Below are 15212 nucleotides of genomic sequence, written 5' to 3'. Positions count from 1 at the left end.
AAAAAAATTAATAACTGAAAGATTTTAAATGCTGAATTATAACTAAGTTTATGACCCTGGTTAGAAGTATGTGTTTTTAACTTTTAACTAGTATATTATGAAGCAATAATTTTTATCAAAAAAGATTTCTTATATAGAAAAAATATATTAAGATCTATAAAGAGTTAACTATTAAACAACGAAATAAGTTTTATGGGGAGCACTACTATACAAAAAAAAAATTTGAATCAAGTGACACAGTTTGATAAAATTTAAATTTTTTTCTACTGCTGAATAATTAGTGAGTAACCTTAGTACTGTAGTTATAAAAATATCGAGTCTGAACTTTTTAATATTTAACTATGAAACAATAAATGTTTTAAAAATGTATTTTATATATAGAAAAATAGAAAAAGATTTAAAATTACGAAGTTATAACTCTTTTTTTGTCGTTGTTAAAAGATTTAAACCATTTATATAGTTGACTGTGGACTGATAAATAAGTTCTATGGGGAGAATTACTCAAACGGAAAACATATTTAAACAAAGGTGAAATAATTAAAAAAATTAGAAGAACTCTAAATGTGGAAATAAGATCTAATTTTATCACTCTAATTAAAAGAAAGGAGATTGAATAAAACACTAAAATAAGTTTTACAAAAAGTTAAAAGTAAAACTTCACATGATTGGTGGTTTGAAGTCTTTTGTAAAAATCCAAAGTGTCCAGTCCTAAATAGTTTTTTCGTTTGCTTTTTTTGGTTAGTCCATAATTCGATAGAAACATTCATCTTAAGTAATAATTTTTCAGGCTGATAGGTGAACTTGGTCAGTTGGATTTAAAAAAGTAATAGTGTTATTATCTCTATGGAGCTGTATTATTAGTCACTTCACTTTATTTATTAATATTTGAAACAGCTTTTAGAAAAAAATTTGCGAGTTTTACTCTTAAAAAAAAATTAAATTTAGTGGAATTCTCCATGAATAGTGTTCAAAAAAAACTTTTATTAACATTCGCGATTGGAATACTAAGTGTTAGTTCCTCTTATGAGTTTTTAATAAGTAGTTCAAATCCGTATATATATGAAACAACTTGTTCAGCAAGTAGTATAAAAAAAGCTATTTCTAAGCAACTTTATCCTATTTTAAAGGAGTTAAGCCAAACAACTTTTTTTAGGTTTTTATTTATTTCTACAATTATACTTCTCATAAAATGTAAATTTTTTTTTTCTTTTAAAGATTAATTCGAGTTAAATTGGACGGCCAGAATTGTCCCTTAACCGACTTTTTAAAGGTGAGGCCCTTGGATCTTTAAAAAACTTATTATTATTTTATAGTTTTAAATTAATATAAAAAAGGTCCAAACTACTTCTTGTAACTCAGAAGTTAATCATTATGGAGGTTTATTATTTAAATTCTTTTTCAGAAATTTAATCTTGGTTCTCCTTTATACTGCGCTTTTGAGTTATACAATTTATAAGGATTTTTTTTAAATTTCTTTTAAAATATTCTGTTAACATATTATTCACTAAAGTATATATACTTTTACATGAACTATATACAAGGTTATGCAGGTTTTTTTTATATTACTTTTAGTATAAGAGTATATTTAATTTACTTATAATTATTATTGAAGCAGTAAATATAAACTTTCTGATGTTGTTCCTGTTATATATAGTTTTTCTTATACCATTTATAAATTTATATATTTATTATAGTAATTATTTTTTTACTATGCTCTCATTTTACCTTATAAATTTTAATAAGCATATAAACTAAGTTGAAATATGTAATTTGTGTAACTATGCAAAATAAATAACCCACTTGTAGTGTTTCCATAAACTTTAGTTTTTAACAATTTACTAATGTAGTTTACTAATTTATTTCTAATATTAATAAATAGTTATAGATATTTATCTTTTTATATTTAACTGTTATATATATAATACCATTTTTACTATAAAAAATTTCTCAATTATTTTTTTATAAACGCTTAATCTTTTGATATATTATATATTTACTTGCACGCCTCAATAAGATCTCATCCAAAACCACAAAGCGAATAAAGTTTACCAACCAAATGCCAATATATCAGTTATTTTATTTTTTTTAATTTCGCATTAGAAATTAGTTAAGTGCCAAGGGCCTATGCTTAAATCATGTTACGTAGAAAAATTTTAGCGTTTCAAATATTTCTTTTATAAAGCTACTAAAAGGAGTTTAAAATTCAGCAATTATCCGCTGAGAAACATTTTTACAATGTAAGCGGCGCTTAGAGATCGTTTTAATAGTGGTGCTGGTGCTAAATTCACAATAAATCAAAGAGAGCATCGGACACAGTAATGCTCAATAAGTTATAAATATATAAAAGATTTCTAAAGTAGCTTCATTTTCTTCTTTTTCACTAATTAAAAACTGTTTGCGTTGAACGTGCTATATAAATAGTATTTTACAAAGCGAGCGTTAACATAGAAAACAATATAAAATTTGGTGTTTACTGTTAAAAATTTAAGTTAAAGCTTTTTCCAGGAATGTTTAGAGCAGCTAACTTGCTTAGAAGTACTATAATAATAAGCATACGGAATACAATCACTGAGCGTGTGCACTAGTAAAAGAATAATTTAGTAAACTAACAAATTTATTACTTTTTTACTTTTAATGTTGGCGGGAGGCACTATAAAAGTTATAGGAATAAATGGGCTTCATAAAAAAACGAAAAAGCTTTGTGCACACTTTTAAAAAAACATATACTAACGAAAATGTTTAATTATTAATTTGTTTTTAATAACAGGGAAAGTTGTTCTGGAACAAACAGTTGCGCAAAACACAAGCGTAAAGTTTTAAAATCAAAAAAAATTTTTAATTCATATAAAAGTTTCTTATAATAATCTTAATGAAAGTTTAAAGCAGTGGAAATATAAAAATGGAATCTAGTAAAACGGTAACATACAGAGCACAAGAGTTTTTTGTATAGTGATTGGAAAAAATATGTTGCGCTCGAAGTGTCCAGTAACTACAAGGACGCAGCTCAAGGATTGGAAATAAATTAGATCAAAATTTCCTAAATGACCAATTAAATCTCCTGAGATGTATCTGCTTTGTCTTTAGTGCAACCCCTGCACCAGCATATTAAAACTAGAGCGATAAAAAATAGACTAGAAAGTTTTCTGTTGTAAGTTGATGACACTAAAGGTTAATGCGGACGCAAAAATAGTAACAGGAGCATAAAAATTACTTAAAAATCTTATATTTTTTAAAATCAGGTTTCTTACTCTTTTTACTAAGAAGCGTTAATCTTTTAAAAAAAGGGATTATTATTAAATACAAGTGTAAATGAAAATATAAAAGAGTAATAAAAAGGTATTTCATTTAGTTATAACAATACTTTATACACTTAAGTTAAGAAAAATGCAATAAGCATATAGAATAATTTATAAAAACATTATGGAAGAAATTCTTAAAAACTTTTTTTTTAAACTCTCTGGTTTAGATAAACTAAATATAATTAAGCCTAAGTACGGATTCTAGCATTATAGAAACTTATAATTATAAATTACGTCTTTTTTTTCTACAATTACATTGGTTTAAACTATTAAAAGAAAGCTTAAAAACAATTACCTTTTACTTTTTGTTATTATCGTTCTTTGAACATTTTTTTTTTTAAAAAAAACTTTAAAGTTTCTATGAAGTAATTCGAAACTTTTAAAGGGTTAACTAAAAACATTTAATTCTTATACAAATATTGAATTTGTCTTACAAAGGCAATACATAGTTTTGTTAAAAGCGTACGCAAAGCTTGAAAATAATATTAGAAAAATATTAATTATTAACATTTATATGAAAATATTATTTACTCAAGGAAAGCAAAGTTTATATATAATTATATTATTAATTTATCATAATATTTTATGCATTTTAACTATAGGAATTACAAGAATAAAAACTTAAGTTTAAACTTAAATTTTAACAGGAATATTAAACTTTTGTCCTTTTAAGTACGTTAACAGAATCTTATAACAATTAATTAAATTGCTTTCTACGTCAAGAGCGATTCATTATTATTATTTTTTAAGCTAATTATCTAAAAATATTTTTCAAAAAGTATTTATAGAAACATCCAAACATTTAGTATAATTTTAGAAAATAAAGCTAATGATCTTTTCAATTTTTTTATATAATTATGGCTTTTTTAAAGTTAATAAATATATTTTGTCCTTGTAAATAAAATTTTTTTTTACTGAAAATATATATTATGTATAAGAATAACGCTTAAATTTTTCTTATTATGAATATATTAATACGAAGATTTTTAGAAGGAACTTTCTAAACTTTTTATTTCCTTTATTTTATAGTAATTCTTACAATATTATAGTTTTTTATTAAATTACTGAAGGTTTACATTTATATTTATCTACAACAAAAATTTATTTACCGTACTATATTGTAACTTTACTAAGATCTTTCAAATATTATTTTTTTATTTTATTTAAATAAGTTTTATAAATAATAACAGAGATTTGTACTTTGGAGAAATCAGTTGAGAATTCTGAATTAGATTTTATGGGAAAGATTAAATTTATTTATAAAACTGATGATGTGAACCGAACTTTAACAAGAAAAGAAGATTATGCTCTAAAAGAACAAGTTTGTATTAAATATTATAATTAGTAATTAATTTATATTTTTTTAATTCGCTAAAACTATTATCGTTATAAAAATTTATATATTCTTTCTGTCATTTAAAATATATAATGATATTATATTATATGAAAAGAATTCACATATATAATTTTTTTTTAAAACAATTATAAAACATAAAATTTTATTATTAGCTTGTAATTTAATTCGAAAGAACTTTTTTTGTTATATATATTTTCTAAAAATTAATATTTTTATTATTTTAGTACTTTTTATTTACATTCATAAAACTTTTCATTTAGTATTATATTATAACTTTTTTTTATATTTACTTTCAAATTTACTACATTTCATTTTATTATTTGATTTTTCACACTTATTTCTCTTTTTGTGTATTCTTAAGCTTTTATTATTTTTTTATAAATAATTCTTGTTTTTTCGAATTTTTATCTTATTTCCTTATATGTATAATATAACTTAAAAACCTTTTTAATTAATTTATTATAAGTTATTATTAAGACTTATTTTCAGTATAACTCATTATATTCTATAATAAAATAAATAACACTTGCACTATTTATAATCAGAAACGCTTTCTTTATACCTTTCATATTAGTCGCATTCCTATTATTTATTTATATCCAGTATAAAGTAATTTTCATCATATATGTTGCAAATTTTTTACGTAATTAATCACTTTTATCCAACAATTTTTATTAATATAAGACCCACATTAGTTCATCATTTTAAAATTATTATTTTTACTAATTTCATAATTTTATATGAAATTACATACTAGATTTGTTATATTTTTCCAATATTTTTCGCAAGTTATTAATTTTATCCAATCACAAGCAAATTATCGTTTAACACTATTTTTTATTGGTACCAAATTTTTCACTAAATTATGTATTTATTTTTATCCAACCATATAAGAAAAATACTTTAGTTTTGCGTCATTTTATTAATATATATTATAATCATATTATATTATTTTTTCACCAAATATCTGCTAATGATAAATAAATAAATAAAACTTAAAAATTTATTATCCCTTTTTGTACTGCGAAATTTACCAATTATGCTTCACTTTTACAAGTTTTTTCATACATTTCCTTATTTTTTTTACGATACTGTTTTAACCAATCATTAAAAGGGAGAGTGCCACGATCCGGATCTTGGAGAATTTTGGTTGGACTTATGCCAGTACATTCCAACCAATTCCAGCGAATACGTGAATCTTTTGCTAAACCCTGAAAGCAATACGGGGTATAATGGAAGGTTTGCTCTAAAAAAGATTATTTTATTAATGATAGTTATAATAGTAATAAAAGTTTCAAGTAATCAATTAATAAATCTATATGATAAATAAATTAAATTATTATCATAATGAAAGTTTTAAGTAATTCACTAATAACTTGAATATACTAAATAAATTTCTAAATAATATTAATATTTTTGCTAATAATAATAATAGTAAAAGTTTTGTGTAATCAACAAATAAGTTATATATACAAACAAATAACTAAATAATAATAATGAAGTTTCAAGTATTCAGCCTTTCAATTTAATGTACTCTTTTTCTAAATAATAGTGATAATAATAATAACAATCGTGATAATCATAATAATAATAAAAGTTTTAAGTGATACACTAATAATTAGTAATACATATACTAAATAAATACTTAATAATTATACTAATAATAATAAAAGTTTTTAGTTATTAACTAATAAATATATTTTTCTAAATAAGTTACTGAATAATAATAAAAGTATTTTATAAATTAATTAGTATTAATAAAAGTTTTAAATAATAAAATAATAAAATAATAAAATCATACTAAGAGTTTTAAATTAATAACTTTATAAAAATAAGAATAATTAAAAATTTTACTTGTTTTGGACAACAAATAATTATAAAAGAAAATATAATTAATAAAATTATTATTCACTACGACCAACTATTATTTTTATGATTTTTTATTAATATATAGGTAATTAGTTGAAGAAAAAATAGAAATAAATAAAAGATTGCTCTATTTAATTCTCAAAAATAGAAAATAAATAAAAATAATATTATAATAATATATATAAATAATATAATTGTTATTAATTATAACATAATAATGTATATAAATTAACAAATGTAAGTAGGAAAAAAATTATTTATAATTATGATAAAATAAAAAATATATATTACAAAAAAAAGCATTAAAAAAAAAATTAATAAATAATAAAATGTTAAAGATAAAAGTATTATAAATATAAAAAATAAAAAATAAATTCATAAAATATTAATAAAAAAAAATTAAAATTATTATAATAAATAATAGTTAAAATATAAGTATTATTATTATAATATAAAAAGCTAATATAATTATGAGAAAAGAATTTTTTTTATTAATAAGAATTTATAGGCTTTTATAAAACTTTCATTATAAGGATAAGTTGATTATATATTAAAGTATTATTAAATATAATAATACTTACTATAGAAAAAGAATATATTCCTTTCTCCGCAGTATATTATAAAATATAATAATAATAACAATAAATTTTTACTTGCAACGATTTACATTTGTTAAAATTTTTTATACAATTTTTAAAATTCTTAATATTTCTATTCATTAGCGCAGTGTGGGCTTCTATATATAAAGAAAACTGTTTCGATTCTGTATTTAACATGAATGGGTTATTGTTATTCTTAAAAAGTTTATATTTTTTCATCTTTCTATATAAAGTCTTTAATATTTATTATTCAATTTTCTTTTAAAAAAAAGTTGATTTTTATTAATATTTCTTTAAATGTTTAGAAAATATATTATTGTAGTAAAGTTTATATGTACTAGATTTTTATACTTAATTAAATATATATATTATATATATATATTTATTATTATATATTAAAATATATTTATATAGACATTTAATATTTTTTATAAATATGTTATTTGTATTAAAGTTTTTTATATAACCTTTGTGCCTAAATTCATTATAAAAGTTTTATCAGAAATTTTTATTTTTTTAAGTTTTTTATTTTAAATATAATCTTGTTAATATAAAAATTTTATCTCTATCAAAAGTTTATAATATTATATATTATTATTATAACCAATAAAAAGTTATGTCTTTTACTTAATTATATTTTTATTCTCTCAAATGTATAAGATTTGCTTACGCTTTATTTTTACTACAAACTTTTTATTATAATTAACGTATATAACTTATAAAGAAATTTTATCAAATATTAAATTATATATTATTATATTTTTTCTCATCAATCTTTTATAATGAACTTTAGATTTTGCTAACTTTTTATTAAATTATAAATAATATAATATTCTTTTAATTCTTTCATAATTGTTAATTTTCCCATAATATATACTTATTATTATTAATTTATTATACACTTTTCTTTGTTATTTATAACTAAAAACTTTATACATAATATACTAATTGTATATATTTATTATCTTTATATATTTTTTAGTTTTTTATAATATATTACTTAGTTTATTATTTTAACGTAATTTTATTATAATTTATATAAATTATAACAACTATTTTATATATTATTATTAATGTACTTATTATTTTAATGATTCTTATTTTTAAAGCCTTTTAATATATATTTATTATTTTTATAATTTATTTACTTTATATATATAAAAATAATATTTTTTTTGTTAAAATATATTTTTAACGACAATTTACCACTGTTATTATAATTTCATTAGTATATTTCTTATATTTAGCAAAAAGTGATTTATTAATTATTGTTTTTATTAACCTTTTTATAAGTATATTTTTAAAAGTATATACTACTTTATGTAATTCTATAGAGAAATTTTTTTATTATTATAAATTTATTATATATTATTAACGACAGTTAACTATTATTATTATTAGCCTTTTATATTTTTTTAAAATTTTATAAAATGATATATTACTTTATTTTCTTTTTATAATAATTCTTCTATTATAATAATAAAATATTATTAACGACTACTTACTTTTATGATAACTTTTACTGGCATATTTATTAACGACTATATAATATTATTTTTGAGATTTTATAATAAAAAAAGTTTTTTGAAAAAAAGTTTCTTTTATAAAATTGTTTATCATATTTTATTATGCATTTTATAAATTCGTTACGATCTTTTTTTATTATTTATAATAAAAAATAAAAAGAAAGTTACTAAATGTTTTAATTTTTTTTTTTTACTTTTTTATTATTTATTAATATAATTCGTAACACTTTTCTATGCTTATTATATATTAATAGACTTTACTATGTATATTTTATTTTCCAATCCTTTTTTAATTTTTTATTACTTGTTTTTAGAAAATTTTTTTCGTTTTTTATATTCTATTATATCTTTTTAATTCATTATTTCTATTTACTTTATTGTGAATATGAATATTTATTATGAAATGCTTAAAAAATTGTACATTTTTTCGATTACTTATATCTTTTATATAATATTTATTATTATATATATATTTATAGAAGTAAACGTAATTCTGAGCATCAATGCTACGAAGAAAAAGTCCTCTACAGGCTTCTCAGCGGCATCCACACTTCTGTCAACGTCCACGTGGCTCTCCGCTTTTACCCTCCAGCATATCTCGAAGGCGACTGGTTATCCAACGCTGCTTTATTTAAAAAAGTTTATATATTTATTATTTTATATATTTCTTATAGTAATTACAATTACTTTATTATATATATAATTTTTTTAATAAAAGTTATTAAAAATTTATTTATTAATTTATTATATTATTTTCAAAATTATAAAAGTTTTTAGATAATCCTGAGTGGGTTCAAAATTTGTACTTTTCCTTTTTAGTTTTGTATCGGGCCGTTCATCGAGCCGCTCCGATCCTCCGTGATTATGACTATCACCTTCCTTCTGTTGGTAATTATTATTACTATTACTATTATTATTATTATTATTATTATTATTATTATTATTATTATTATTATTATTATTATTATTATTATTATTATTATTATTATTATTATTATTATTATTATTATTATAAACAGCAAAAAATGAAACGCATTACACTCGAAATCTTGTGAAAAACTTTTTGGATCCGCAACATATTGAAGATTATTTTATAAGTAATTATTATTATAATAATAATAAAAATTCCTTATATATTTTTTCTACAATTATAAATTTTATATGAGAAATTTTATTAAGGTTTATTATTTCGTTTATTTGTGTGGTTTTATTGTATATTATTATTTTTTTGTAATTTTTAATTATATTATTTTAATATTTATATAAAAGTTTCTTAATATAATTTATTATTATACTTATAATATTAACAAAAATTTATAATTTTCTAGGAAATAATAATGTTATAATAAAAAATTAAATCAAATATTTTTTAAGAGTTTTTATTTTTTTTAAGTTCTTTAAATAAGTGCTTACTTTATTTTCATTGTATATTTATTATATATTATTTGTTATTCTTATTCGTTCACTTTTTAACATTATTTTGTCAAACTATATTTTATTTAAAAAAAAATAAAAAAAAACTTTTTATTTCTGTTATTATTATTGCTTTATTCATTATATAAATTTTATTTTATTATAATTATAATATGTTTATGTTTATTAGTATTACGTATAAAAGTATATTTACTATTTTTGCTGTATAGTGTATTTATTAAAAAAAACTTTTTATTATAATTATAATTATTATTATTTTAATTTATTTATAATACTTTTAAGTTATTTTAATAAAAATAATATATTGACAAATGTTAATTATATCTATCGTTTTTCTTTATTAAATGTTTTTTTCTTATTATATTTTATAAATACTTTTTATATTTATTATTATTAATTGTTTATGAAACTTGTTATTTCAATACATCTATTTTATTTTTCTTCAGTTTTAATTAATAAAACGTTTTATATCATAATTTTAATACATTTAGTATAATTTTTTAATATTATTGTTTTCTTTATTAACGTTATAAAACTATTATATTCTTTTTTACTTTAAGTAAAATTTATAAATTTATTATTATAATACTTTTTTTTATTTTATTTATCTTAACTTTTTTAAAGGACTTATATTATTATGATTATTAAAAACTATTATAATCTTTACGTTAATTTTTTTATGAAATTTATAAATTAATATTATAAATTTGATGTTTAAATATTAATGTTTACATATTATACTTAACAAAACTTTTTTTTTAAAGTTATTTAATGTTATATCTGTTTTAATATTTATTTTTAAAATATGCTTATCAATATTTCTTATACGTCTTTATTATTTACTATACTATATTTATTATATGGTTATAGGAATACTTTTTTTTCAATTTTTTATATAAATAAATATACTTTAGATGAAAATCCTTTTTTTATAATTATATTTAGTATTATACTTTTTTTTTTTGTAACTTTCGTAATATTTTTATGTTATTTTATACTACTATATAATATCATAATAATATAAACTTTTACATTTAATATTATTACAATTATTAACTCTTATAAAAAACTTTTTGCTTCCATACTTTACAATAAACATTATTTTAAATTATATTAATACTATAATTATTAATAAGAATTTTTGTAAAGTTGCTTTCATTTTTTATTATTATTCCAATAATTTAATACATTTTTCAATTCTTTTGTTAAATTTTTCTTTTTATTCTACTTTTTTAATTATTATTATTATTAAGTTTATAATAACTTTTAATAGTTTATTATAATGTTTAGTGCATGAAGCTTTCAATGAGCGCTCCTTTTTTGGTGCTTCGACCAGTAACACGCGTGCCCTGAAAAAACAGTTCAAATATGTTTTTCAAAATATTACAAAACTTTTGGATTGTGTAACATGCGAGGTTACTAATAATAATACCGAGAATTATAAAAATAATATTTATAAGCAATGATATTAATAGTAATGAAGATAATAATAATTATTACAATAATATTAAGCATAGTAATATTTATAATTATGAAAATATTAATGATTACATATTTAATTATAGTAATTCTTTTTTATAATTTAATAATAAATTATAGCAAAGTTTTTATACAAACTTTTTTTAAAATAGCACGGGGTTTATTTTTATAAACGAGCTAAAATTATTTAAAACATTTAATGTTTTTTTTTATATTTTATATCATAAAATTCTTTTAATTTATTATTTATAAAGTCAATAATATTATCGATAAAAATAAATAATAATAGTTATAATAACAATGTAGTAAAGTTTATTATGCATACTCGCTTTATAATAACACGTGATTTATTTTTATGATAAAATCCAACTATTTTGTTTATTACAGTTCTACTTTCTTATAATTATTTTATTATATAAATTTTTTTATATCTAAAGTCATATTAATAATAATGAAGGTTTAACTTTTGAAATCTTCTTTTAAAGTCAACAGTATTATTTTTTCTATACTTTATTATTATTATTATTACTACTATTATAACTATTATTTTCCACTATTAAAATTTATAGCCAACCAGTATATTTATTACATTTTTGTTTACCATTTATAGAAATGTAAACTTCATGGGAAAATCCAACTTTTGGGGATCGGAACTGCGTTCAAAATATTTCTTCTTCCGTCACACATGCTCGCAGTTTCTCTATCGAGAGACGAAATTGTTTCTTTATTTAACACTCTTAAAAAAGTTACTGATTTATTAATTTATTAATCATTATTATTTTTTTTTATTTTACTATTTACTATTTAGAATATTAAAATGATTTACTATAATTTATTTTATATATGTAATTATTGACATTTATTATTCCTTATTAGATTTATTTATATATTAATTTATATTTTATTATAATTATCATTTTGTTATTAAAATTTATTTTAAAATCTATTATTGACAAAAGTTATTACTACCATAAAATATACTTATGTATATTTATCATTATTATTTTATTATAATTATTATCTGCTGATAAATATTTATTAAATGTTTTACTTTTTACTATTTATTTAAAGAATTATATATTTCTTTGAGGCTAGTAATTATTTACTTTTTACATATTAAAGTTTTTATTATTATTTTTGATATAATTATTATCTCCTTAATTTAATAATTATCATTATCTTTAAAATTTTATATATTTCTTATTATTTATTAAAATAATTCTTTTATTAAAACTAGTAAATATATGTTTCGTTATGTAATTATCTTCTACTTATCTTTCATGAACTATAATTAATTTTCTTATTATTATTTATTATTTAATCTACTTACTATTAATTTTAATATAAATTAATTATGAAAACGATAATTTATTTATTTTTATTATAATTAAAATTATTTGTTTATGTATTTACTTAAAGTTATTTATAATTATTTTTCTATCTAATGTTTTTGTTATATAAGAATATTTATTTATTCTTTATATAAAGACTGATAATTGTTATTTCATTTATAACCATATTAAATATTTATTTAAGATTTGAAGTTATTCATTATAATTATTCAATTCTACTTATGATTATTATATATTATGTTCTATATTTATTAATACATTTATTAATTATTATTTTTTTATTAAAATTAGTTTTTATTTACTATTATAATATTCAATAATAATATATAAGCTTATTATTATAAGTTATCTTAACATTAGTATTTTTATTATAAATTTATTTTTTATCATATTATTTATTATTTAAAATAAAATTATACGTCATTACTTTATTAGTTGAGCACTTCTATTCGCGGATTGGACCACCTGAAGAAGTTGTACTTCCAGGAAATTTATCAGTCAGTTAAGCGAATGCCGGACAGTTCTGCCTTAGAGCGACTTTCTATTGAAAAATTCCAGTTGATTATGGAGTTCATTATAAAGTTAACTTCATAATTTTTTTTTATAGCTATTATTATTTTATATTTATTATAAACTTATGTATAAACATACAGAATAGAAAAAAGAAAACTTATTGACGAGGGGCAAAAATCTTTATTAGTTAAAGAACTTATTAGTTTGGTATATTAATAATGATAATAGTGATAATATGAGAAAAAAAGCTTTTACAATATATTATATATATACAAATAATTAATAGCAAGTTTCCTGTACTTTTTAAAAAAAAATATTGACCAGTAGTGACTCTTTATCATATACTTAGGGCCATCCTCAAGACCTCTTCGGTAAAAGTGACCAATGCGCATTAAAAATTTATATTACTTCATTACTATTATTTGCAGCGTTGAATATTCTCTCTTTAATAAAACTTGTAGCTTTTTAAAAAAACACGAATTTCACAATTTTCTTGTTACTTTTATTGCATGAAAAATGGTCAATAGCAGGGAAAAAAAGGTAGCAATTGACTAATCATTAACAACCTATTTGGGAGGCTTTTCGGCGGAAGCGATGGGAGAGCTAGCACTTGGTTTTTTATTAGAAAGACACTTTTGCTAGAAAATGAAACGTTTTTAATAAATAAATAAAAAAAAGCCGCGATTTTTTTAAGGGCTTCAAAATTTAGTGTTTAAAATAAAAAAAATTATCTGCAAAATTTTTATTTTTCAACGATCTTTACAAAATGCAGATTATTAACTATTTGGATAACTACTAGTATTTACGAAGTCTAAATTTTCATAAAGATGTTTATTCTGAATCGCTGCTTCTCGTAGTATCTTACATTTAAAATTATAACTTTCAACTTATTAATAAAAAAGAGAAGAATGCAGAGAACCAAAACTTTTTTTTTAAAACTTTATTTCGGATTACGTGCTCACATGTGTATTTGTATATTATATATCGAAAATTGGATCTTACCAGCATCTTACCAGCTATGACACGCATCATAACTTTTGATTGGGCGCAAGTATCTGTAGTTTATCACTGGAGCTTATTAACTGAAGGCCGCTTAGCTAACGAAAATAAGAACTTGAAAAAAAACGTACTACTTTTGGGTTTTCTATAAAATGATAAAAAGTATAAACTGACATGATCGGAGTATACCCAAGGCAACAGGGTCGCACGTGCTAAAATTCTATTTATAGACCATTATTTCTTCGATTCCTCCCTAAATTTAATTATAGCCTTTACTTTTAACGCAATTTTTTTTTCAATTTATTATTTGTTTTTAAATTTTTATTATTAATAATTGGTTATAAGTTACTTTTTTAGTTCACACTTTATCTTATAATCACATGATCTCAGTATATAAATAGTTAAATCCGCTAAACTTTGTTGCATTTGTCATACTCGTGCGGATAGATAACTTTGCTTTAACTCCCTTTATAAAGTTACGCAAATCTTCCTTGCTTAGGTCTTTACATCTTTATTTTAGTACAAATATTATATGATGCATAAAATAAATCAAAATGGTGTTGAACAAACTAATGCCGGTAAAAGTTATTATTTTTTTTTGTATTTTCGCAGACTTGAATTTCGAAAACTATATGCAATTGACAAGCAATGTAAGAAAAAAGAGCGAAAAGGTGTAGAGCAGCCTTGATTGGTCGTTCTTATTTTTAAATAATTAGTAAACATTTATACGTAAAAAATAAAAACATGATTTATAAATATATCCGCTTTATCCTAATTTTTATAAG

General features: G+C 19.2%; 1 protein-coding gene and 1 long non-coding RNA gene across 2 annotated transcripts; both read left to right on the top strand.

The window, feature by feature from the left end:
• The first annotated feature begins 1109 nt into the window (after positions 1-1109).
• On the top strand, positions 1110-10856 carry LOC135120185 (ero1-like protein). The gene is made up of 9 exons (XM_064044501.1): positions 1110-1153; positions 1216-1270; positions 1335-1377; positions 4490-4620; positions 5771-5895; positions 7248-7307; positions 9130-9289; positions 9421-9538; positions 10849-10856. The coding sequence occupies exons 4-9, from the start codon at positions 4537-4539 to the stop codon at positions 10854-10856; spliced, it is 555 nt and encodes a 184-aa protein (XP_063900571.1). The 5' UTR covers positions 1110-1153; positions 1216-1270; positions 1335-1377; positions 4490-4536.
• A 529-nt stretch (positions 10857-11385) lies between these two features.
• On the top strand, positions 11386-13634 carry LOC135120183 (uncharacterized). The gene is made up of 4 exons (XR_010278540.1): positions 11386-11499; positions 12174-12308; positions 13351-13496; positions 13569-13634. It is a non-coding gene; the product is annotated as an uncharacterized LOC135120183 (long non-coding RNA).
• Positions 13635-15212: the final 1578 nt, after the last annotated feature.

This window comes from Zophobas morio, unplaced genomic scaffold (assembly GCF_036711695.1).
Source record: "Zophobas morio isolate AGI-343-1 ecotype UQ-CSIRO unplaced genomic scaffold, CSIRO_AGI_Zmor_V1 ptg000357l, whole genome shotgun sequence".
In the NCBI taxonomy this organism is placed as follows: Eukaryota; Metazoa; Arthropoda; class Insecta; order Coleoptera; family Tenebrionidae; genus Zophobas; species Zophobas morio.
Note: the sequence above shows the minus strand (reverse complement) of the source record. Positions and strands in the feature narration are given on the sequence as shown.